Genomic DNA, 23,625 nt, shown 5'->3' on the forward strand with positions numbered 1-23,625 from the left:
TGAGAAATTCATTGCGGCCTTGCAATAATGACAGGAGTAGCTTTCTAAACGTTTTGAGGACACTGCCAATCTTAAATCCGTTTAAGTTGTTTTTCAGACAATCTGCCATTTCAGCTGAAAGCTTCACTGTGCATGTGTAAATGGAAATGACTGATCTGAAACGTAATTCCCGTTTAAAGACATACCCTTTTACGTTAAAACTTTGCAGGACATCTACACCGTTTTCCTCTGGCAGGGATTCCACGTCTCCATAATGAGGTTGCAAAAGTGCCACAATAATTCGATCAACATATATGTATGAAAGACCTTTCTTCGATTATGAAACTAAGTAAGTGACGATTGCGTGGCAGCCTGAGTGCGAAAATCTGTGGAAGTGTCTGAGTCTGTCCGTATGCCGATACATTGTACCACATAAAAGTTGTATTGTGTTTTCACCGCACAAAAACAGGGACAGTATTGAAAATTTGTTTTGTTTGTGATGTATATTGCCAAAATATGGAACATGAAACGAAGTCGTATGCAGTGCGACTGCATTGCCATTTAAATGAGGGGGGTGTTTGCTGTGTTCCCCTCTTCTCCCTCCGCACACCGAGCAGCGTGGCAAGGCGGTGGAGAAAATTTGCATCCTGGCTGAGTGCTATGGCAGTCATGCCAGAGAACGGTTCGCGAGCGGAAGTCTTGGCCGTTGCTGTAAAAACGGATTCAAATGTTTCCTTCCCATGTTCAACGAAGATTAGTGAACTGGTACAGATCTACATCTTTAAGTAACTGACCTGTATTGCGATATGGAATATAAAGACAAATCTAATAAAATGAGAAACATTGTACTCTTCATTCAACATTTCCACGAGGATTGATGGCTGCGGGCGTAATATCAATGTCTTGTTACACACGTTCATGAAGCAATGTTTTCAGCAATGAACAAAAATAAAACGCACTTGAGAAACTCACTGTCAGACCATTATCTGAGTTGCATGCTGCATCTACACATCTGAGTATGGGTAGTCTCGCATAAGAGAAAAAGAGGTGAAAGGTCAGGAGTGTGAGAACTGATAAATAAACATTACATGCTTCATACTGATTAAGAGAATATAGAAACTAATAACTACTTATTAACAAGATTATATTCCATCTGTACACTTGTAGCTTATTTGTTTGAATTGTAGCAATGAAACTACATTTACAATTACTTACATATTTCTGGCTGAAAATTAATTGTTGTTGTAGGCAGTGACGTAGTCTTCAATCCTAACACTAATTTGATGCAGTTCTCCACACTATTTTTATGTGTGCAATCGATGTTGTGCAGTATGTATTTATTGCAATCTTCATCAGTCCATTTTCACCTTCTGTCTTTTTCTGACTAATTTCTCCTTCCCTTCCCCATGTATCTTCTTCTCCTATCATTTGTCTATTCCCCTCCTCCACACCCCACTACTGCCCATATTATCCACCCGTGCCTCACTGTTCATCTGATCCTCCTCTATCACTGTCCATCTGTTGCTCTCCCTCTATTCATCTTCTTCTTCCCCCTCTGTTCATCTGCTCTTTCCCCTTGTGTCACCTTCTTCTTTCCATCTATTTCCTCTTGCCCCTTACAAGTTCATCTACTTCTCCCCATTCTCTTTGTCCATCTCCTCATCCCACACTGTGTTCCTCTCCCTGCCCTACTCATCCTCCACACTCTCTCTGCCCGTCTCCAACTCCCTCCTCTTTGACCATCTCATCCTCCCCCCTTCTCTCTGATCATTTTTCTTTCTGTGCCCATCTACTCTTTTCCCCTTTCATTGTCGATCTTCTGCTCCTCATCTTCTGTTTACATCCCCCTCTCCACTCTATGTCTATATCTTCCTCCCTCCCTCTCACTCCATGTTATCTCACTACCAACCCAACAGGAGGTTGCTGGTTCTTTCCCCCATAGGATTTGCTTGCAAGTAATGTGGTACCAACTTCCATTTAAATCAATCCAGGGGTTTAACAGGAGCTTCCTTATCATGGTTTTGCCACTGTACTCACATGTCACGTATGTTTCACATATATGTAACATATTTCGCACACATTTGAACACATATTTCACCTGTATCTCTAGCGAACTTCGCCTTTCAGTTCCGTGTTCACGCAGCTCAATGTTTATGATGTCATATCTCTATAAGCATATGTCGTAATATGATATATTTTTGCAGTTCAATGATATATGTAAAAACGGCCTGCAAATGTGTTGCAAACAGCGGCGAAGTAAATAAGTAATAAATTAAAAGATCATGCCTGATGTGGCATTTTTACTGCATGAGCTGCGATGTTGCAGTAATGGTAAGCAATAAACTTTTTCCATTCGGCATTTCGCTGGGTGTCAGTGAGAAGATGTCTCGAACAGGCTTACAATTATCCATAAAGTTGGTTGCAAGTCACCATGTGCTCCCATTCTGACGTAGCAAATGAATATAATCTATTTTCGTATTGCGAGCAGTGCTTCTTTTCACCCCAGCTACTTTGAGAGGTAGGCTGTCCCTACCCCCACAGTGATTCTTTCCAAACAGTAAGTGGTATGTATTTCCGGACAGTAAGTGCTATGTATATCAGGTCTGGTTGAAATTGATCTGATGGTTTCGGAGGAGATGTGGAACACCACATACATATTTCCATTTTTATAAGATATATGGATTTTAACATTTGCATAAAGTGTTAACATACACTATATACATTTTTATAGTATTGTCAGCAATCTATTACTTTTAGATTGCAATAGTTGTATCAACTACTTCATGAAACACTCTCATAGACTTACCAGCGCTTAATGGTATTCTACACAAGTTTTTTTCAAAGTCATAAGACATGTTTAGTTCCTGAATACACTAGTTTTTGATGTTAAAGATTTCCTATGGAAGTTTTCTTCAAAGCCATAACACTTGTTTAGTTCCTCAATACACTCGTTTTCGATGTAGGCCTCGCCGGCCGCGGTGGTCTAGCGGTTCTAGGCGCTCAGTCCGGAACCGCGCGACTGCTACGGTCGCAGGTTCGAATCCTGCCTCGGGCATGGATGTGTGTGATGTCCTTAGGTTAGTTAGGTTTAAGTAGTTCTAAGTTCTAGGGGACTAATGACCACAGATGTTAAGTCCCATAGTGCTCAGAGCCATTTGAACCATTTGATGTAGACCTACTTTGTTTCCTTTCTTCTCAAGAAACAGATCACATGCGTTTTTGCTACTGTATACATTAACACATCTGAACGGTTTTAGACTTAGATAACAACTTTTATATGTATGACTATCTTTGTGTTAGTATGTGAAGATAATGTTTTTCAATTATTTTCTGTACAGGGCATACATACATACCCATACACGTTCATACACATAAAAGATACTACCTTAGTATTACAAAGGCCTGACGTCTTAATGTAAGCAGTAGCATTAATTCAACACCCAGAAAGATGCGCATTTGTAATTACTTACTTAAAATATTGTACTATTGTACTCACTTATAGTTCTTCATTAAATGGTTAAGTTCTTGATAAAGGGGAGGTATAGCTCCAGTATCTCTCTTCCACATTATTAGGGGAGTTGGAGATCCCTCTGCAGCACATGGAAGAATAATTGATTTTCCTGCCACTGTTTCTGCATCAGTTGGCTCTACTTTCCATGATGGTGGATCTGTAAAATTAGGAAGTAGAAAAAAGAATAGCATAACAAGTACAGATGGAAGCGGTTGTTGAAAAATAAGGCAACAAATTGATATACAAAACTACCATCCAGTATGATTGACATATATTTGATGTAGAATCTTAGAGCATATTCTAGGCTCAAATAAAATATAATGAGATCCACTCTTCAGAAAAATGTTATTATTCAGACTCCAAAGAAAGCAGGATAATTTTGAATATTGCTGAACTACCAGTTTAGTAAGTTTTACTTGTAAAATACTGACGTGAATTATTTACCAAAGAACGAAGAAACTGTTATTTATTGACCTTTAGGAAGATCATTTTATAGTTCAGGAGAAGGGTAAAAACACAAGAGGCCATACTTACTCCACAGGTTAGATTAGAAGATATGTTGAGGAAAGGCATACCTAAGTTTATAGCATTTATAAACTTAGTGGAAGCTTCTGACAATTTTGGCTGGAATACACTCTTTGAAATTTTGAAGGTAGCAGGGATACAAAAAAGAGAGTGAAAATGTATTTAATAGTTGTAAAGAAACCGCATGACAGTTATCGTAATCGAAGGACAGGGAATGAAGGCTGGATGGAGAAGGCAGCGAGACAGGGGTGTAAGATATCCTCGATGTTATTCAGTCTGGACATTGAGCAAGCAATAAAGGAAACCAAGGTGAAATTGGGAGAGGAAATAAAGTTTAAGGAGAAGAAATAAAATCTTCGAGGTTTGCCAAGGACATTGTAATTCTGCCAGAGACAGGAAAGGACTTGGAAAAGTAACTGAATGGAATGGATAATGTCTTGAAAAGAGGTTATAAGACGAACGTCAAGAAAAGTAAAATAAGGGTAATGGAATGTAATCGAATTAAATCAGGCTATGCTGAAGGAATTAGTGTAGGAAACGAGACACTAAAAGTAGTAGATGAATTTTGATATTTGGGCAGCAAAATATCTAAAATGGCCAACTTAAGAGATGTTATAAAATGCAGACTGACAACGGTAAGAATGGAATTTATACAGAAGGGAAATTTGTTAACATCAGATATAAAATTGAGTGTTAGGATGACTTTCCTGAAGTTATTTCACTGGAATGTAGCGTAAGTGAAATGTGGCTGATAAGCGGTGCACACAAGGAGAGAATAGAAGATTTTGAAATGTGGTGCTACAGAAGGGTGATGATGGTTAGATGGGTACATCGAGGGTCTAATGAGGAACTGAAATGGAGGCAAAAGAAATTTATTGCATAAATTAACTAAAAGAAGAGGTCGATTGATAGCACACATCATGAGGCTTGAAGGAATCTTCAGAATGGTAATAGATGGAACTGTGGCGGATAATAACTGTAGAGAGACACCAGTGCATGAATACTGTATTCAAGTTCAAATCTGTCTAGATTGTAGTAGTTTGTAGAAGATGAAGGGGCTTTCACACAATAAAGAGGGGAGGGGGAAAGGTACACCAAACCAGTCTTCTAACTGAAGACTACAATGCACTCATGGACTGTGCGGCTGATCCTGGCGGAGGTTCGTGTCCTCCCTCGAGCACGGGTGTGTGTGTTTGTCTTTAGGATGATTTAGGTTAAGTAGTGTGTAAGCTTGGGGACTAATGACGTTAGCAGTAAAGTCCCATACGATTTCACACACATTTGAACACATTTTTTTGAAGACTACAACGATAACAACAACAACAACAATGACAAAATTTCGAGAAGAATGATCTCCTCCATAACAATCAACATGGATTCTGAGAACATCAGTCATGTGACACACAACTCATGCTTGTCACACATTATATCCTGAAAGCCATGGATCAATGCAGCCAGGGATATGCAGTATTTCTTGACTTTTGAAAAGCATTTGACTCAGCATTTCATATGCACTTATCGAAAATATGATAATATGGGGTATCAAGTGAAATTTGTGACTGCTTTGAGGATGAACTTTTCTTAATCAGAGTTTTAGCTTCATCTCTTATCACCATGCTGCCGACGGAACATTTAACTCTGATCTTCCTCCTTTCCTTTTGCAGACAAGATTAAAAGTATTCTAAAACATTTCGCAGATTTCTTTATCTATAATGGCAGAGTCTGAAAAATATCTGCACAAATATGCAGTCACATCTTGATAAGATTTCAAAGCGGTCCAAAGAGTGTAAACTTTCTTTAAATGTTAAAAAATATAAAATTTTACACTTCAGTGGAAGCCAATGGTTCATTGGTAGAATAATGGGGAAACGATATCAGTCTGCGAAAGAACAGTACAAAACATTCATGCGATCCATCCTAGAACGTTGCTCAAGTGTATGGAACCTGTAACCATATAGGTCTAACATCTTCAAAGAAGGGCAGAACAAGAGTTCACAGGTTTGTTTGGTCTATGGGATATCTTCAAAGAGATGCTAAAAAAACTGACCTAGCAAAGGCTTGAAGATAGATCCACACTATCCCGTGAAAGCATTCTTAATAAATTACAGGGAACAACTTTCATTGATGAAACTAGGAATATAATACAACTCTCTATGTATCGCTGCCATAGGTATTATGAAGACAAGATTCTACTAATTATCGTAAGTATATAAACATTTAAGCAGTCATTCTTTTCTTGTTCAGTGTGTGATGCAGACATGAAGAAACGCTAATAAATGGTACAAAGGGATGTAGCCCCTACCATGTGCTTACCAATAATTTTCAGGGTGTGGGTGTGAATATCGATGTAGAATGGGAGATAACAGGAAGTATGTCATTTATGTTTTTAGTCCTTGAAAAAAAATTACTCTTCTGGGAACTTTAGACTGAACAAATTTTGGTACAGACAGATAGGCAGCTACAGAGAGAAAGAGAGAGAGAGAGAGAGAGAGAGAGAGAGAGATGACAGATATGTGAAACTAGTTTATTTATTATGAAGAGTTTATTCTGTCAGAAAACACTTCTGCACATATCAGTAGCACGCATCTTGAATCTAAAGTCAAAGTGCAAATAATGTGCCAAATAAAAATAACGTCATCTAGCTTACTTGAATATACGCTACACGACAAAACAGTGAAGCACTCAGAAGAAAATGTCATGTGTCAATGTAGCTGTGTACACATACACAGCTTCGGAGGGTGTGTAAAAGATTAGAAGTTCGATTAAAATCATTTGGTAGTTCATACTTCATGCGTTGGAGCTGGTTTCTATCAAGAAGAGCGCTCAACGTCACGCCCTATCCGTTCGCTGCTGCCAAACTGTCACTACAGTTCAGTTCTAATTCTTTATCTGGCTTTCTTTCTTGAAGTGTTTACTCCTGAACCTTGGGTCTGGAACTTTTATTTGTTATTTCATCGCACATGATAACCACACACACACACACACACACACACACACACACACACACACACACACACGCCGGTTGTAACTAAATACAAACGTTTCATTCACAGCACTAACCAAACACTACTGGATCCTTCCGCGCAAAACGCCATACAGCATCATATGTAATGATACTATAATCACAAAGATTGGCTCGTAGGTTCGAGTAACGTTAACAGCAGCGAATTGTTTTTGATACTAAATCAAATATAAACATTTCGATTATTATTTTTATTCACTTCATTTTATGAAATGTAATTCTATTTATTTCTAATACTTTGCTGTGGCATTTTCATTGTCTTATTGACTTTTTAACTTGCTTTTATTTTTCTTCCTATTATTCTTTATTTGTTTGGGATCTACCTGTGTCGCCTATAATCTGCAACCAAGTGCCAACCAGGACTGCTCCTCGGTTGGCAATGCGGCAGATCATGTAGCCAGTGTGAGCATAGTTTCAGGAAACCAATGATAGCGAGAAATTAAATTTTGCTTTTAGCGCTGAAACTGAACTTTTTCTGGCTTGAGTATGCTCCTAGAGGTTAGCCTTTCGCTGTGAACATAAAAATAGTGATTTTTTGCTCTGATTCAGACTGTTGACCGCCGTTTTCTCGGATCCATTGCACATCACTAGATTGTTGATACGTTACAACGTGAGTTTAAGCTGAGTCCTACAAACCGCGTCGTCTCCTGTAGTTTAGTCATTGGTCACTTAAAATCAACTATCGACAGAGCATCTCGCATTTCCGTCATACCTCGTGGCGGCAGCTTCCAACACTGCTCCGCGTCACACATTAACAGCATTCGTGACACTTCACGAATGCTGTTAATGTGTGACGCGGAGCAGTGTTGGAAGCTGCCGCCACGAGGTATGACGGAAATGCGAGATGCTCTGTCGATAGTTGTGTTTGTGTGTCGCCTATAACCGAGTGGTACACAGCAGCCGATGCGGCAACATAGTGGCAAGTGACCATTGTCGAGCAATTTTAATCAGACTATAGACTTGCAGTTCTCTGTGACAGGGAAAACAGCTACCAGAATACATTAGTGTTGTTCGTGTTTGAGTTTTTATAATACCTGTTGGGGTATGTAAGAGGTGTGAACAACATTAGATGTTGAGTGATCACTGTGAGGTACATGAAGATGCCACATAATCGTGTGATACAACGTTATCGGCATCTGACAGAGTTTGAAAGTGGACTCATTGTGGGTCTACAGCTGGTTGTTTGGTTGAATCGTACGATATCCAGATTCGTGGGGCATTTGGAGGTGACAGTGGCCCAGCGTGGGACAGCATGTAAAGAGAGGGTAAGTATAATCGTCGTCGAAGTTCCAGTAGACCATGTCTAATTACTACAAAGTAGAATCGCGGTATTGTACACCAATAACATTGGAACCCCTTTACAATTGCGCCAGTAGTCCGAAATAACAGATTCCCTGCAAGAGTCTGTGTCACCCCATACCACTGGCATGTGACGAGCAGCAGCTTCACTAGGGAATTACTGTCCCGTGTGTAGGCTGCCATTAACATCACAACACAAACGGCTGCGTCTTGAGTGGTGCCGTGAACGGGAAGCATGCGCTGCTGATGAACGGAATCACATTGTGTTCAGTGATGACTCCCAGTTCCGCAGTACCCCGGATGACCATCGTGGGTAAGTACGGCAGCGACCTTCAACCAGTGTTTAAGAGATGCACAGTGGTGTTACTCATGGCATCAGCATGTGGGGAGCCATCAGGTATGACTTCAGGCCGGCTGGCTGAGGGAACTCTTGACAGCACAATGAAATTTCACAGACGTTCTGGGTTCTCATCTATCGTGGTGTCATTTTTCAACAGGACAACGCTCGTCCACACATGGCATGTGTTTTTGTGGACTGTTTGCGTGATGGTAAGTTACTCTGTGGCCAGTGAAATCACCAAAATCGGTTCTCAAGAGAGCGTATGAGGCCGGCTCGAATATTAGCTCTTCCGCGGTGGTAGTACCCAAGATATCAAGGTCATTTACAACAGTTGTGGGCCGGCTTTACTCAGAAGAAGACCCTACAGCTTTACGACACCCTTCCCAACCGAATTAGTGCATGCATCCACGCCAGAGCAGGATCCAAGTAACAATCATAAGTGAACATAGTCTGCTGAGTCTTTTGTAAATTTGACTCGATTTTGTAATCACTAAAATAACATCACATACCCCGTCAACCTGTAAAGTTTCATTTTATTTACTCATCCCTTTCTGGGTGCTTCACTTGTTTTGTTAGTCAGTCTATTGTGTCATTTCATAACGATTTAACTCAACTGAAATTAGGCAAGCGATTCTGTGACTTAAGCCACAGTTGCACTTATGTTGGCACTGTAGTTAACTTAGAAAAAGTTTATAAACATTGGATACAAAACCTAACTGAGCATGAATTCAAACTGGAATAACTTGAAAAACTATTTTCAAATTAAACTTGAGTATTACTGTCAATTTTTCTTCCAATGATGTAGCCACTACTAAAATAATTGTGTGTGGTATGGAAAGAGAGAATGAAAAGAGACATCAAGTCAAGTAACCATCATATTGCACACTACAAGTTCTTGAACTCACTGTAGAACGTCTCCCGAGTTTCATGTATCATGCTGACAGTATCAAACATGTGGACATCACAGTATTTTTAGATGTTTAGCCAGCTCATATGTTTGGATCCTGCACATAGCATAGTAAGGGAACACTGTGATGTGGTACGTGAACCCTGTGACGACACAGTAACATCAGTGTCCAAAGCACAGCATCGAAATCCACCGTCCCTTTCTACCATGGCAGACATCACCCAGAGCTCAGCGTACCGAAAACAATATAAAAAGCCATCCCAGTGGACTAGCTCATTGCGCACCAACAGTTAGTTACAGATGACAACAATTCTTATCAAAAGTTCAGCATAATGAACTTTTAGAACTATCTGAAAACCGAAAAAGAATATAAAGGTAGCACATTCTTCATAAGTTGATCGCTATGAAGTGACAATATACGTGGGTTGGAAAAAAATATAGAAGTAACAGTAATACAACACAATATCATGCCCAGTGCGGTATAGGAAAACCGTTCGCACTTAAAACAGCTTCCAGTTGTCGGAATGTTGGTTTTCAAGGGAATCTGATACCGTTCTTCCTGAAAAATAGCTTCATGTTCAGGAAACGATGACGGAGGTGGACAGCGATCTCGCACCCTTATCCCCAAAGCAGACCACAAATACTTAATAGCACTGAGATATAGTGACTGTGATGGTCACGGGAGATGCAACAGTTCATCCTAATGCTCACAAAACCAGTCTTGGACGATGCAGACTGTGTGAATACGGGCCCTGTCATCTTGAAAAGCAGCATCATCATTGAGGAACAAAAATTGTACCGTAGGCTGGACCTTCATCCAAAACGGTCATATAATCCTTGCAATAATGCGACCTTGCAGAGTACCAACGAGGCCCATGAAATACCACGATTGGGGTGCTTGAATCATCACCGAATCGCCACCATCTTTTACTCTTGGCACGGAAAATCAACCAGAAGTTGGAAACAGTGTGAAACAAAACTTTTCCGACCAAATGATTTTCTTCCGTTGATCCACATCCCAGATTTTATGGCTTCGGCAGCACACTTTCCTGTTACGGGCATTTGCCTCACTGATGAGTGACTTTGGAATTCCAGATCGACCTTCAGTTCTCTGCTTATGGCGCTCCCTTCGTGTTGTTTTGGTGTGGACAGAGTTCGCGAGTGTGACATTTAGTTCTGCTGTGGCTTTTGCAGCTATCGTCCTCTTATTTTCGTAACAGTCCTCTTCAATGACCGTTTGTCACGATCACTCAGCACACACTTTCGACTGTGTTGTGACTCAGCAGATATTTTTCCGCTTTCCCTGTACGCAGAGTAAATCTTCGATATGACGTCTCTTGAAACATGAAACACGTCGGCTGCCTTGGTTACAGAAGCACCCACCACACGAGCACCAACAATTTGTCCACGTTCGAATTCACTTAGCTCAGACATGATGCACTCACAACTACACAGACCACTGTTCTAACCACGACTGACACCTGCAACGTTTCTAGCGATGCATCCATATTTTTGTACAACCCTTGTATATCTGTTTGTCACTTTCATTGTGATGTGTAGCTGAACCTAAGGGTTCAATTGTAGCAATAGTAACTAGCTCCAACAGTGGTTAGTGGTTCCAGTAAAATTTTTAGACGTTGTTTCGTGTACCTTAATCATAAAAGTGTGTTAGGACAGTGTGGCCATTTGTTCTGGTACTTGGTTGAAGTATCTAGCAATAGGTTAAGGATACAAGCATCGTCTGTGTTTTACACTTACGTTGTGTGTGTGCCACGACTAAAGTTATAAACCAGTGTTTATGCCCTTGGGAATGTTTGCATAAACACGTAAAGAAGCATTAAAAGGAGATCTAAAGCCACTCCAGACTCTGACATCTAAGTCATTTAGTACTGTCCCCAACCACAGTTATCTAAAAATCCACAGGTAGACTTCCGCCGGCCTCTTAATCCTGCATGTAGCCGCTAGCATGTCAAAGATGGATGACTTAAAATCTCACCTCACCTCAAATCTGATTATGTGATTCGAAGTAGCTATTTTGTGACCCATGTCAGATGATGGCAATTCGTTTGTATACACAGTAGTTTTCAATAGCACTGTTCAATTTATTGAGTAATAAGAGGCAGTTAATAACCTGATAATTTTCCACACCTGTCTCCTATTAACCCATCAAAGTACCCAACTTCTTCAGGATGATTTAACATATTCCACTGGTTGAGAACAAAATGCTTAGTGATTTTTATAAATACCTGACACTGTCAGCTGATGAAGAGTGATCAATTAATTCATTGTAAAGAAAGATTCTGACATGAAGTTTTTTATTTCCTCCAGCGCTTGTATTTACAATGGATTATTAATTTCGACAGGGCTAAGCTGCCATCTTCAGATCCACACAGTACAGGCTATGAAACCACGTTGTGCGATAAACTGCACGTTTGTTTCGTGCCGTCGAGACAGACTCATAATAAAAAGAGAGGAGAACATTACAAAACACAGCTGTGTCTTCATGGCAAGAAAGAGTCATACAAGGGTGGCCACATCAAGAATTGCCACATGTGTCTCCGCTGGTTGTCGGCTACTCTGCTTCTATTATTATTCCGTTTCGATGGTACGACAACAATCATACGATTTGTTGTACACCATGACTTCATAACCCGTGCTCTATGGATCTGAAGACGGCAGCTTAGTCCTATCGAAACTAGTAATCCAGTGTACATACACGCGATAAATGTAATAAAAAACTTCATATCAGTGCAGGGGTGTGACCTATAATACTTGCTACTGTGGGGTAATGAGCTAGGAATGTGGGCACGTAGCTGATTCCACACCAATGACATCAGGTAAAAAGCACCACCGGAAAAAGTTTGTGTCCTAAACTGACTTTGTTATTTAACCTATGATACGTGAATCCAACAGTATCTTGATGGCTGGGGCAGTCTCTCAACATAGTAACATTCGTTGAATGTTTTTAATGAATCTGTTTGTGTTCAAAACTAAAAATGAAAGAATAAATGTATCCCTTTGAAGAAAGCTACTTATATTCGATGGTTCATGATGACAACTATTTGAACTAGTAGTCGGTCAGTGACTAGACAATCACCCAGCCCGAAGTCCCAGGTCGTACTGTAGAGATTACAATATATTTTATGTGTTTGTGTGTTTTGTGTTTAAAGTAATATGGTATTGTGAAGAGGAGATATATGATGCTGCTGAACTCTGTCACAGATAACATTAATAGCATTCCAGACTTGGTTTTCATTGTAGCACCAACTATATCCCCATTAAGTAGCCATACCATTCAAGAACTGTTAACCAGTGTGCTATTTTCTGCAGAATAAGTTTGAGGGACAATATCCCAGCAAGGAGGCTTCACTAATTTTAGGCGTTGTTCAGTGAGTCTTGAGCAATGTGGGTTTCCAGCTTAGATCATATGATATGAGATTATGGTATGTTGGTAATTCTTAGTCTTGGACAGTCTACAAAAGTTTAACATGTGATATGGGTTTTCCAGCATGCGTTACACGCAAACAAGTGTTGTGCAAATGGCTAAGCACGTCTTTACAGAGTAGGTAGTGATGTTACAACTACAGTGCTATTTGTTGTGGTCACCAGAGCCTCAATTAACGCCTTTGTGACAAAAGTGGTTAGAATGTTTAAAAATAAATATCTACTCCTAATACAAATTACAGCCATTTTTCCAATTCATACTCCCACAACCTGTTCTATAGTCATGGTATAAAATGTATTGTTAAAACAGAAACAAAAGGACAATGTAAATCTCTACTGAGCTGGCTACCCATTTCTCCATCCATGATCAGCTCGCCACAGACAGGTCATCAGTGCTGGTTCCAGCCGAAATCTTGTTATAGCCTGTTTCTTATCACAAGAGCAGTGACAAGGTTTTCTGGCGTCAGGTTACTCACTTGTACTAGTTATGTTGAAGACCATCCCCACTCCCCTGCACCTGGGGAATAGCCAGCAACTGATCAGGATCACCTGTACCCCTCCGCCTTCGCTTTCCACCCTTCCCCCTGGACCAATAGGCAGTCCAAACCAATAGGAAGCGCGTTATCCCTTCCCCTGCCCTTTATTGTATTATGAATCCAGCTGCCCAAACCTCCTGATTCAAAATCTGATGGTGATAGTGAAATGATAAATTGCTGCCAGGCGCCAGCCAATACGCCAGGCATAAGAAGAATAAGACTGTTAAATTTGAAAGTAATTATCTGTTAATGTTATAGTTATTAATATTGTTATTAGTAAATACATAGAGGTGACAAAAGTCAAACCTCCTAACATCTTGTCGGACCTCCTTTTGCCCAGCGTAGCACAGCATCTCAACATGTCATGGAGTCAACAAGCCTCTTTAGCCTCTACAGCCATCTATAATTGCTTAAGTGTTGCTGGTGCAGGATTTTATACACGAACTTACCTCTCAGTTATGTCCCACAATTGTTCAACGGGATTCATGTCTGGTGATCTGTGTGGCCAAATCATTTCCTCATATTGTCCAGAATGTTTTTCAAAGTAATTGTGAACAATTGTAGCCCAGACGTGAAGTTCACGAATGGCTGTAAATGATCTCCAAGTAGATGAACATAGCCATTTACAGTCAATGATCGGTTCAATTGGACCAGAGGACACAGTCCTTTCCATGTAACCACAACCCACACCATTATAGAGCCACAACCAGCTTACACAGTGCCTTGTTGACAAGTTGGGTCTATGGCTTCTTGGGGTCTGTGTCACACTTGAACCATACCATCAGCTCTTACTAAATTAGGACTCATCTAACCAGGCCACAGTCTTACAGTCGCCTATGGTCCAACTGTTATGGTCTCGAGATCAGGAGACACTGCAGGTGATGTCGTAATGTAAGCACAGGCTCTCGGGTCAGTTGTCTACTGCCATAGCCCATTAACACCAGATTTCACCATACTTCCTAATGGATATGTTAGTTGTATGTCCCACATAGATTTCTGCGATTATTTCATGCGGTTTTGCTTGTCTGTTTGTAATAACAACTCTACACAAATGCTACTGCTCTCTGTCATTAAGTGAAGGCCGTTGGCCACAGTGTTGTCTATGCTGAGAGGTAATGCCTGAAATTTGGTATTCTCAGCACACTCTTGACATTGTTGATCTTGGAATACTGAACTCCCTGACGACATCCGAAATGGAATGTCCCATGCATCTAGCTCCAACTACCATCCCGCACTGAAAGTCTGTTAATCCCCATCTTACAGCCATAATCGTATTGGACACCTTTTCACTTGATCACTTGAGTAAAAATGAAGGTTCCACCAATGCACTGCCCTTTTATATTTTGTGCACACGATACTACCGCCATCTATACATGTGCATATTACTATCCCATGGCATACATCTTTACCTCAGTGTACATTCGGTTGCACTGTAATTACGTTTTGATGTTTTTTTTCCCCAGCAGTGCAACACATCCCTGGTCTGCCAGTGGATCTGCTGGACGAGGTGACTCAGCAACAATCCACAGATGTTCATCAAGATTTACTGGACCTTGTATCGTTTGATTATTCTGAACCACAGCTGCAGCAGCACCAACCATCGCTGTTGGTACTTCCACAGCTCACAGGGCCGCAGGATAGTCCCTCAAGAGTGCTGTTGTTCATCAACACTTATAATGTGACTACGAATGCATGTAAATGTGGGTCTATCACCGCACTGAGACTTTGGAGTGATGACTGAAGCTGAAAATATGGTATGTGTTGATGCCAAAGTTCCACACTTGTGGTATGAGTGGGAATATCTGTGCATTATGATGGGGTGTATAAAGAATAAGGTGCAATTTGAGTATGATCCATTACATACTGCTATAGACATTCAAATATTACTACGTAAAGTCTCCATAGTAGATATGTATATGAAGACAATGCTAGAATTAACTTCATGGGGCACATATATCTAAAACATTCAGGTGTTGTGAATTTAGATGATCTGATCACGACAGACAAATTTTGATACTGGTGACCATATGTAGAGGCGTGTACAATGAGTTTGTTAACTATTTGAGCAGATTTAATGTAACCATGTAGCTGTTGGAACAGTGTACCAATGACTGTAATCAACCTATATCAAAGTGTATAAGTATAGAACATGTTAAGCCTGTAGAGGCTGAGTCCACTGAAGCAATTCCTATGAATGTTAGCTCTCCTATTAGACTGAATGCAATATTAGCCGAATTTAAGGCTTTACAGAATGCCGGTATTTTTAAATTTCTCTGCTGCCACTACACCATGTAATTTTACCGCCCCTGACATCTCCGCTGCCACCCCTGACACCTCTGCAATCACACTCGATGCCATCACCATCGCTGCAGCTGCCTCCCTCATAGAAAAAATGTGGATGAGTATCAGATGGTGTCGCATGTCGAGAGAGAGAGAGAGAGAGAGAGAGAGAGAGAGAGAGCTTGCAGCTTAAAGGAGGTCCCAATAATCTGTGGCCACACATGGGGCACACAGCTCTGTAATGGATGGACACACAGTTGTGTCCTCCTCATTAAAGTATGAAATAACAGTCATGAAGGGATATGGAGACTATAACATAGTGACAGCGTTTTTGATTCCTAAAACATTACCAAGTACTTCCTACCCATATTATTTTAAAAATATATTGAGTAGTAAAAATAATTTTTTTACTTTTTACAACCCACACAGTGCTGTATAACAATCATGCATCGTATATTCACATCATAATATTTACAACAGGGTTCATACATTGAAAGAAGGACATTATTTTGAAAAGCACTTAGTGCAGCAACTTAGATTTGCGTGTAACAGCTGGTTCATACGTACTACCTACGGATTTTTCCCTAATTGGAACTAGAACACAGACTCGTTGAGTTGGTGAGCAATCCAGTATACCTCCCAGTGACTGTTCAGACATTATACCACCTTGGTTTCGGCATTGTTGACAAGGACGGGAATACAGTCGATTTTCGAGGACAGGAAACCGTGGTGTATCTTCATTTGAAGCAGCATTATGAGTGTAACCAATCTGCACACCAGTCAGTACTCCACTCCGCAGCATTAGGGCAACGTGATAACAAGTCAGAATTACGAGTTCCTCAATTCAGTGGTATTGGAACCTATAACACCTCCAGCTTCCACACGATGAACAGATCAATCGTCAGGAATATATCTCCTACAAACCATTTGCTTTGCCAGGGTTCAGTAATAATGACGCGATGAGAATTGTGATTCAACATCAAGATGATTTGACACTTCTGAGCCGTAGTTTTCTGTACTTGGAAGGCACATCTACGAAGAAATTTTGGAAATTTGTTGTAAATTCCTACGGGACCAGTCTGCCAAGGTCATCGGTCCCTAGGCTTACACATACGCTAACGACACCACACACACCCATCCCCGAGGGAGGACTCGAACCTCCGACAGGGGTAGATCTCCGAAGAATGATGAAAGCCCTCCAGAGGAAAAACAGAGACTTACACACAATGTCTTCACCTTTATGTTTCAAGAAATATGATACAAACTTAATGACATTGAAGTTGACCAAACAAGAAACATTGGAATAACCTCAGCACTCAAAACTTGAGTACATACATCAAATTCAGACCTCAATGCCCTACAAAATGTAGCATGAATCATTCATGAATATGTAAGTAATCATTTTAGTATGTGTATCATTCTCAAAATCTTCATGGCATCCTTTGAGGAAAATAAACACATCATTACAAAGGCCAAACAAGAACTGATTAACGTTTGAGGTGTTACAGATAACAATGCATACATTCAGGAGACAGAAGCGGCAGGAAAGAAAAGTATTTTGGATATGTTGGTGTGGAAATTACCGCACATATCTGTATCAGGTGAGGGCCATCTGAAACTTTGACATGTGCAACATTCTGGAGTTCATGTGGCATTAAGATTCCATTCATGCGAACTCTCTGAGTATCCCGTTTTACTGATGACATTAAGACATAGCTGGCCAATAACAATACATGTTTAACTAGAAACCATATATTTAATATTCTGGTGCTGCAGATAGACAGGAGAGGGAATACAAATAGGGATTCCAAGGTATTTGACGACTGTAACTTAATCGATGCAAAAGCGTTCCAAAATTCTTTATATTACCCATACAGAAGTCTACAACTTGACTGGTATTGGTCTACTGTACGATATGTACTCAAGGTTTGTTCTTCTTACTATGAGACAATCAATTTGGATGCATGCTGAGCCCACAGAAGTTTAAAGAATTAGCTCCAGTTGTGATCAACTGCTCAAAGCAAAGCTAAATTATTGAGACAGGCCCCATAGTTATCCAAACTGAATTTGAATCATCAGACAATTTTCCTTTAAGTAGCGTGGCATGTGCATTACTTCTGCATGATTGTATTATTAATTAATTGCATTTCACAGGAATTTTATAGCGATTAGTATAAATGTGTTGGTGCTGTTTCACACCAAAGGCATTCCACGATGATACTTCAAAATGAGAACATCCAGGGTTGTGCAGGACTTTTACAATAAGTGTAGACAGTATGTATATAAAGTTGTTGCATTCACTGCATTTGACAACATGGATGAGTATTGTGATATTTTCCGTTACTGTCGCTTCACCTAAACCATTTAATATGAGGGCAAGCTGAAAAGTGATGCCACCAAATTTTTTATAGAAAAAGTCGTAACGATTTTATAATACGAACAAGTTTATTGTCAGCTCACATTTTTATTCTTCAGGTCTATGTATTTATTCTAAACAATAGTCACCCTAGTGACAGGCACATTTCTCCCAATAACAGACCAGTATGTCGATACCGTTACTGTAGAATGTTTGACTTAGCTAACGGAGCGACAACTTCACCTCTGTTGGGTCCGCTTCATCACCAACAAAATGAAGTCCTCAGTGATGTCCTTTAACTTTCTGAAACAGGTGCAAATCAGATGGCGTTATATCGAGACTGTATGGAGGATGAACTATGACATGAGCACAAGGCGCCCAGATTGCAGCAGGTGTCGCCGCACTCGTGCGTGGTCTGGCATTACCATACTGAAAGAGAGGGTGCTGCATGTATCGATAGAAACTTTGAATTTGCGGTTTCAGTTTTCTGAGGGTCTCTCACATACCAATATAGTCACGTTACACATCGCCACAGCACACGTTAGAATTCGGTGCCCTCTTGCGTCATCGAACTGGGAAAGACGACCAAGAATTGCATGAGATGTAATACTCCAACCGATATAGAGAACAGAACAGAAAAGGCGGAGGCGTTACTTTTCAGCACGCCGTTGTACAATACAAAGAACCAAGGTTCAATGGAGAGCTACGAGGTTGACGCGCCATCACCATGGAAAGCCGTCGGATGATGACAGATTGCAGTATGAAGAAATGATAACATCACTCTGAATCTAAGATCATAATGGCACAACAGATTACGTCAAAGACTGAAAAAGTGTTGTCGCTTCATAATATTTTCAAAAGTGTGTCAGTGAGAAATCTTGAAGATTATAACTGCCGAGATGTTTGGAGTCTTAGAAATAAGTGTGGCAGACACATTAGTGATTATATATGTGCATCAGAAAATTTACTGATACTTTTAAATTGGGTTATCAGAAAATGATACCATATTTTTTAAAACTCTTTATTGTTTTAGTTATTCACACAGTATTCGTTGTACACTGAGGTGAAGAAAAACGTCATGAGATAGCGATATGCACATGTACAGATGGCGGTAGTATCGCGTACATAAGGTATAAAAAGATAGTACATTGGTGGAGCTGTCATTTGCACTCACGTGATTCATGTGAAATTTCTGACATGATAATGCCGCACGACGGGAATTAACAGACTTTGAGAATGGAATGGTAGTTGGCAGTAGACGCATGGGACTTTCCATTTCGGAAATCTTCAGGGAATTCAATATTCCGAGAGCCAAAGTTTCAAGAGTTTGTCGAGAATACCAAACTTCAGGCATTACCTCTCGCCATTGACAATGCAGTGGCCGATGGCTTTCACTTAACGACAGAGAGCAGTGGCGTATGCGTAGAGTTGTCAGTGCTAACAGACAAGCAGCACTGCGTGAAATAACCACTGAAATCAATGTGGGACGTACGATGAACGCATCCGTTAGGACAGTGCGGCGAAATCTAGCGTTAAAGGGCTATGGTAACAGACAACCAAAACGAGTGCCTTTGCCAACAGCACGATATCGCCCGCAGTGCCTCTACTGAGCTCGTGGCCGTATCGGTTGGACCCTAGACGATGGGAAAACCGTGGCCTCGTCAGGTGAGTCTCAATTTCAGTTGGTAAGAGCTGATGGCAGGGTTCAAGTAGGGTGCACTCCCCATGAAGCCATGGACCCAGGTTGTCAACAAGGCACTGTGCCTACTGGTGGTGGCTCCATAATGATGTGGGGTGTATTTATGTGGAATAGACTGGGTCCTCTGGTCCAACTGAACCGATCATTCACTGGGAATGGTTATGTTCGGCTACTTCGAGATCATTTACAGACATTCGTGGATTACATGTTCCTAAACAACAACAGAATTTTTATTGATGACAGTGAGCCATGTCACCAGATCATTGTCCAAATTTGGGGGAAATGGTGAAATATTGTGGGCTAAGTAAACCGCAGAGTGGTTTACAGCTTTTACCAAGAGCGTCACACAGACGCATTTCTCCGAAATGCAGGAAGAGGGTCCGATAAGGCACTTCGCTGTGTACCGCACCTTGATATATACTCGCCTGAGTTTTATCCACTTTTTGGGGCTCCAGTATTATCTCTCTTCCGAGATATATTGCCGCCAAAAATATCATGCATTAATGCCCAGAATACTGCTGAATGGGATGGCTTTTGGATTGTATGGCTTCTTCTAGCTATCGACAGAAATTAACCAAAATATGCAAACATACCATACATCTGATGTCAACAAGGCACTGTGCCTACTGGTGGTGGCTCCATAATGATGTGGGGTGTATTTATGTGGAATAGAATGGGTCCTCTGGTCCAACTGAACCGATCATTCACTGGGAAAATGATACCATATTTTTTAAAACTCTTTATTGTTTTAGTTATTCACACAGTATTCGTAGTACACTGAGGTGAAGAAAAACGTCATGAGATAGCGATATGCACATGTACAGATGGCGGTAGTATCGCATACATAAGGTATAAAAGGATAGTACATTGGTGGAGCTGTCATTTGCACTCACGTGATTCATGTGAAATTTACTAAGGTAATAAACCAAAGCAAATGAGAAAATGGTATTCAGTATCTGAATAACATTTAATGAATACTAAGCTGAATGGAAATGACACGAAGCGTAATACGAACAAAGCTCTATTCAGTGCAGATCCGACGCAGCGTATCACTCTGAATACGAATCGATTAATCAAGGCGTCTTCTCTGCCAGCGGACATACAGAGAAACCTGCGCAACACAGAAGCCCTACCACCTCGGCTGTATGGATTACCCAAGATCCATAAGAACAACGTTCCACTGAGACCGATCGTTAGCGCTCCTGGCTCACAAACGTATAAACTGGCAAAACACTTGGCCTCTCTGCTCCAGCCATACGTGGGGAAGACCGACACATACATTAAGGACTCAGGACATTTCATTGAGAAACTGAAGGAACTGAAACTTGCATCAAACGACATACTGGTCAGCTTTGATGTTGTTTCGTTATTTACTAAAATGCCACTCAGTGACGCTCTGGAGCACATCGGTTCCATGTTCCCGCAAGACATCAAAAAGCTCTTCCATGCATGTCTCACCACGAGCTATTTCACGTGGAATGGTGATTTCTACGGACAGCTGGAAGGCGTCGCCATGGGTAGTCCTCTCAGTCCAGTGGTGACCAACTTCTTCATGGAACAATTAGAAGCACAGGCACTGGACTCGGCGACTTGCAAACCTAAGGTGTGGTACAGGTACGTCGATGATACTTTCGTGGTGTAGAGCCATGGTGAAGAACAGCTCGGTGACTTCCTAAGGCACTTGAACAGCCTCCATGCCAACATAACATTTACCATGGAAGTAGAAAAAGACAAGAAACTGCCATTTCTAGATGTGCTGGTCACAAGGGACGGCGAAAACCTGGGACAAAGCGTGTATCGAAAACCAACACACACGAACCGATACCTGCACAAACTGTCAAACCACCACCCGAGCCAGAAAATAGGCATGGTTAGTACGCTCGTAACGAGAGCAGGACGAATATGTGAGCCGCAACACCTCAAACGAGAAATGCAACACCTGGAAACTGTTCTGAGGAGCAATGGGTACTCCACAAATTACATTAGAAGTGTAACAGAGCCAAGCACTCGGCGAAGTAAGGAATCTGAAAAAGAAATGTCGGGTACGGCCTTTCTGCCATACATTCCCAGAGTGACGGACAGAATCGGCCGTATATTGCGCAAACATGGCGTAAAGACGATTTTCAAACCGACAAGGAAGATCAAAGAGTGTCTTAGATCGGCGAAGGAGAAAAGAGACCCACTTGTAATGTCGGGAATATACCGTATACCATGCACATGCGGAAAAGTTTATGTCGGAATGACTGGACGATCCATTAACACCAGGATCAAAGAGCATAAGCGACATTGCAGATTGGGGCAGGTGGAGAAATCGGCCGTGGCAGAGCACGCACTGAATGAGACCGACCACGTAATAAAATTCGCCGACACGGAAGTTCTGGCTGTAGAGAAGCACTATCACACGCGCTTGTTTAGAGAAGCTGTAGAAATACAAAAACACGCGAACAGTTTCAACAAGAAAGAGGAAAGCCTTAAGGTAAACGGATCCTGGCTTCCCGTACTGCAGCGAACGACCGTGTCAGGTAGCAAGAGGAGAACCGCACCGGAAATGACCGCGGAGAAGCCCTCGGACGTTGGCGCGCCAGGTACATATAGTCTGCGGCCGCGAGCTCGGCTCCAGTTCACCACCGGCAATGGAAGGTGAAGCTTTGATAATGCCAGCCACTCGTGCTGGCGAAACGTCAGAAAAATCATTAGATGAACGTCGGCCGAAGAACCCGAGACAGAAGCCAATAGGCAGTTTGTCAACAAGTGGCCACGAAAGCCTTAACAATTTCGATTCTATATTCCTAGATTTCCAGAAGGCTTTTGATACCGTTCCTCACAAGCGACTATTAATCAAATTCCGTGCATATGGAGTATCGTCTCAGATGTGTGACGTGTGACTGGATTCGTGATTTCCTCTCAGAGAGGTCACAGTTCGTAGTGATAGACGGTAAATCATCGAGTAGAACAGAACTTATATCTGGCGTTCCGCAAGGTAGTGTCATAGGCCCTCTGCTGTTTCTGATTTACGTAAATGGTCTAGGTGATAATCTGAGCAGCCCCCTTGGATTGTTTGCTGATGACGCTGTAATTTATCGTCTAGTCAAGATGGTATACTCAGTGATGAAACAAAGCAGTAGGCTTTATCAGAAATATCGACCCTTAGAAAATGTGTCTAATAGTGTATTTTAAATACGACAGTATGCCATCTTAGGCACTGTATAACACTTAAAACACTTGATAATGGCACTTTGAAGCCGAAATCATGATTGTGTAAGTGTAAATGTAACACTGCAAATAAACAACAGTCTAATGGCGGTACGGGCTTGAAAGAAATATATTATGACTGACTGTTGTTTTGATTCTGGAGTGACATGACAAACCCAAGGTTGATTACCAGGCACAATTCTGTTTAAGAATTCATCTCCTTTGTCTATGCATCAGGTAAGAAATTTCAAAGAACTTCCAAGGCGCTACGTGTTGTGGGCATTCTAAAGATTTTTGGAACCCAGTGGCAACACAATTTGCGAAAATTTGAGCAATTTGTGACAGTATCATGCAAAACAGTTTTAGAAATTTGTGAAAGCTCATCAAAAAGCATTCTTATTGTGAACTAACTGTTTTAACGAATTTTCTCATTCGCTTTCTCAACGAAACAATCATAGAAAACAGAAGGCCACCCACTCTGTGATTTGTCATGAACATTGCTTAGTCCATCACTGAATTTTCTTACCCACTTTGT

The 23,625-nt window shown here is 41.1% G+C and overlaps 1 protein-coding gene across 1 annotated transcript in view; it reads right to left on the reverse strand.

The window, feature by feature from the left end:
• Positions 1 to 3,471: 3,471 nt before the first annotated feature.
• The window catches only part of LOC124722457 (Down syndrome cell adhesion molecule-like protein Dscam2), a 160,639-nt gene continuing 140,485 nt past the window's right edge, over positions 3,472 to 23,625 (reverse strand). The window contains exon 4 of the mRNA XM_047247615.1: positions 3,472 to 3,647. Coding sequence (XP_047103571.1) covers positions 3,472 to 3,647 — 176 coding nt within the window. The remainder of the gene's footprint in view (positions 3,648 to 23,625) is intronic.

This window comes from Schistocerca piceifrons, chromosome X, assembly GCF_021461385.2.
Source record: "Schistocerca piceifrons isolate TAMUIC-IGC-003096 chromosome X, iqSchPice1.1, whole genome shotgun sequence".
Lineage (NCBI taxonomy): Eukaryota > Metazoa > Arthropoda > Insecta > Orthoptera > Acrididae > Schistocerca > Schistocerca piceifrons.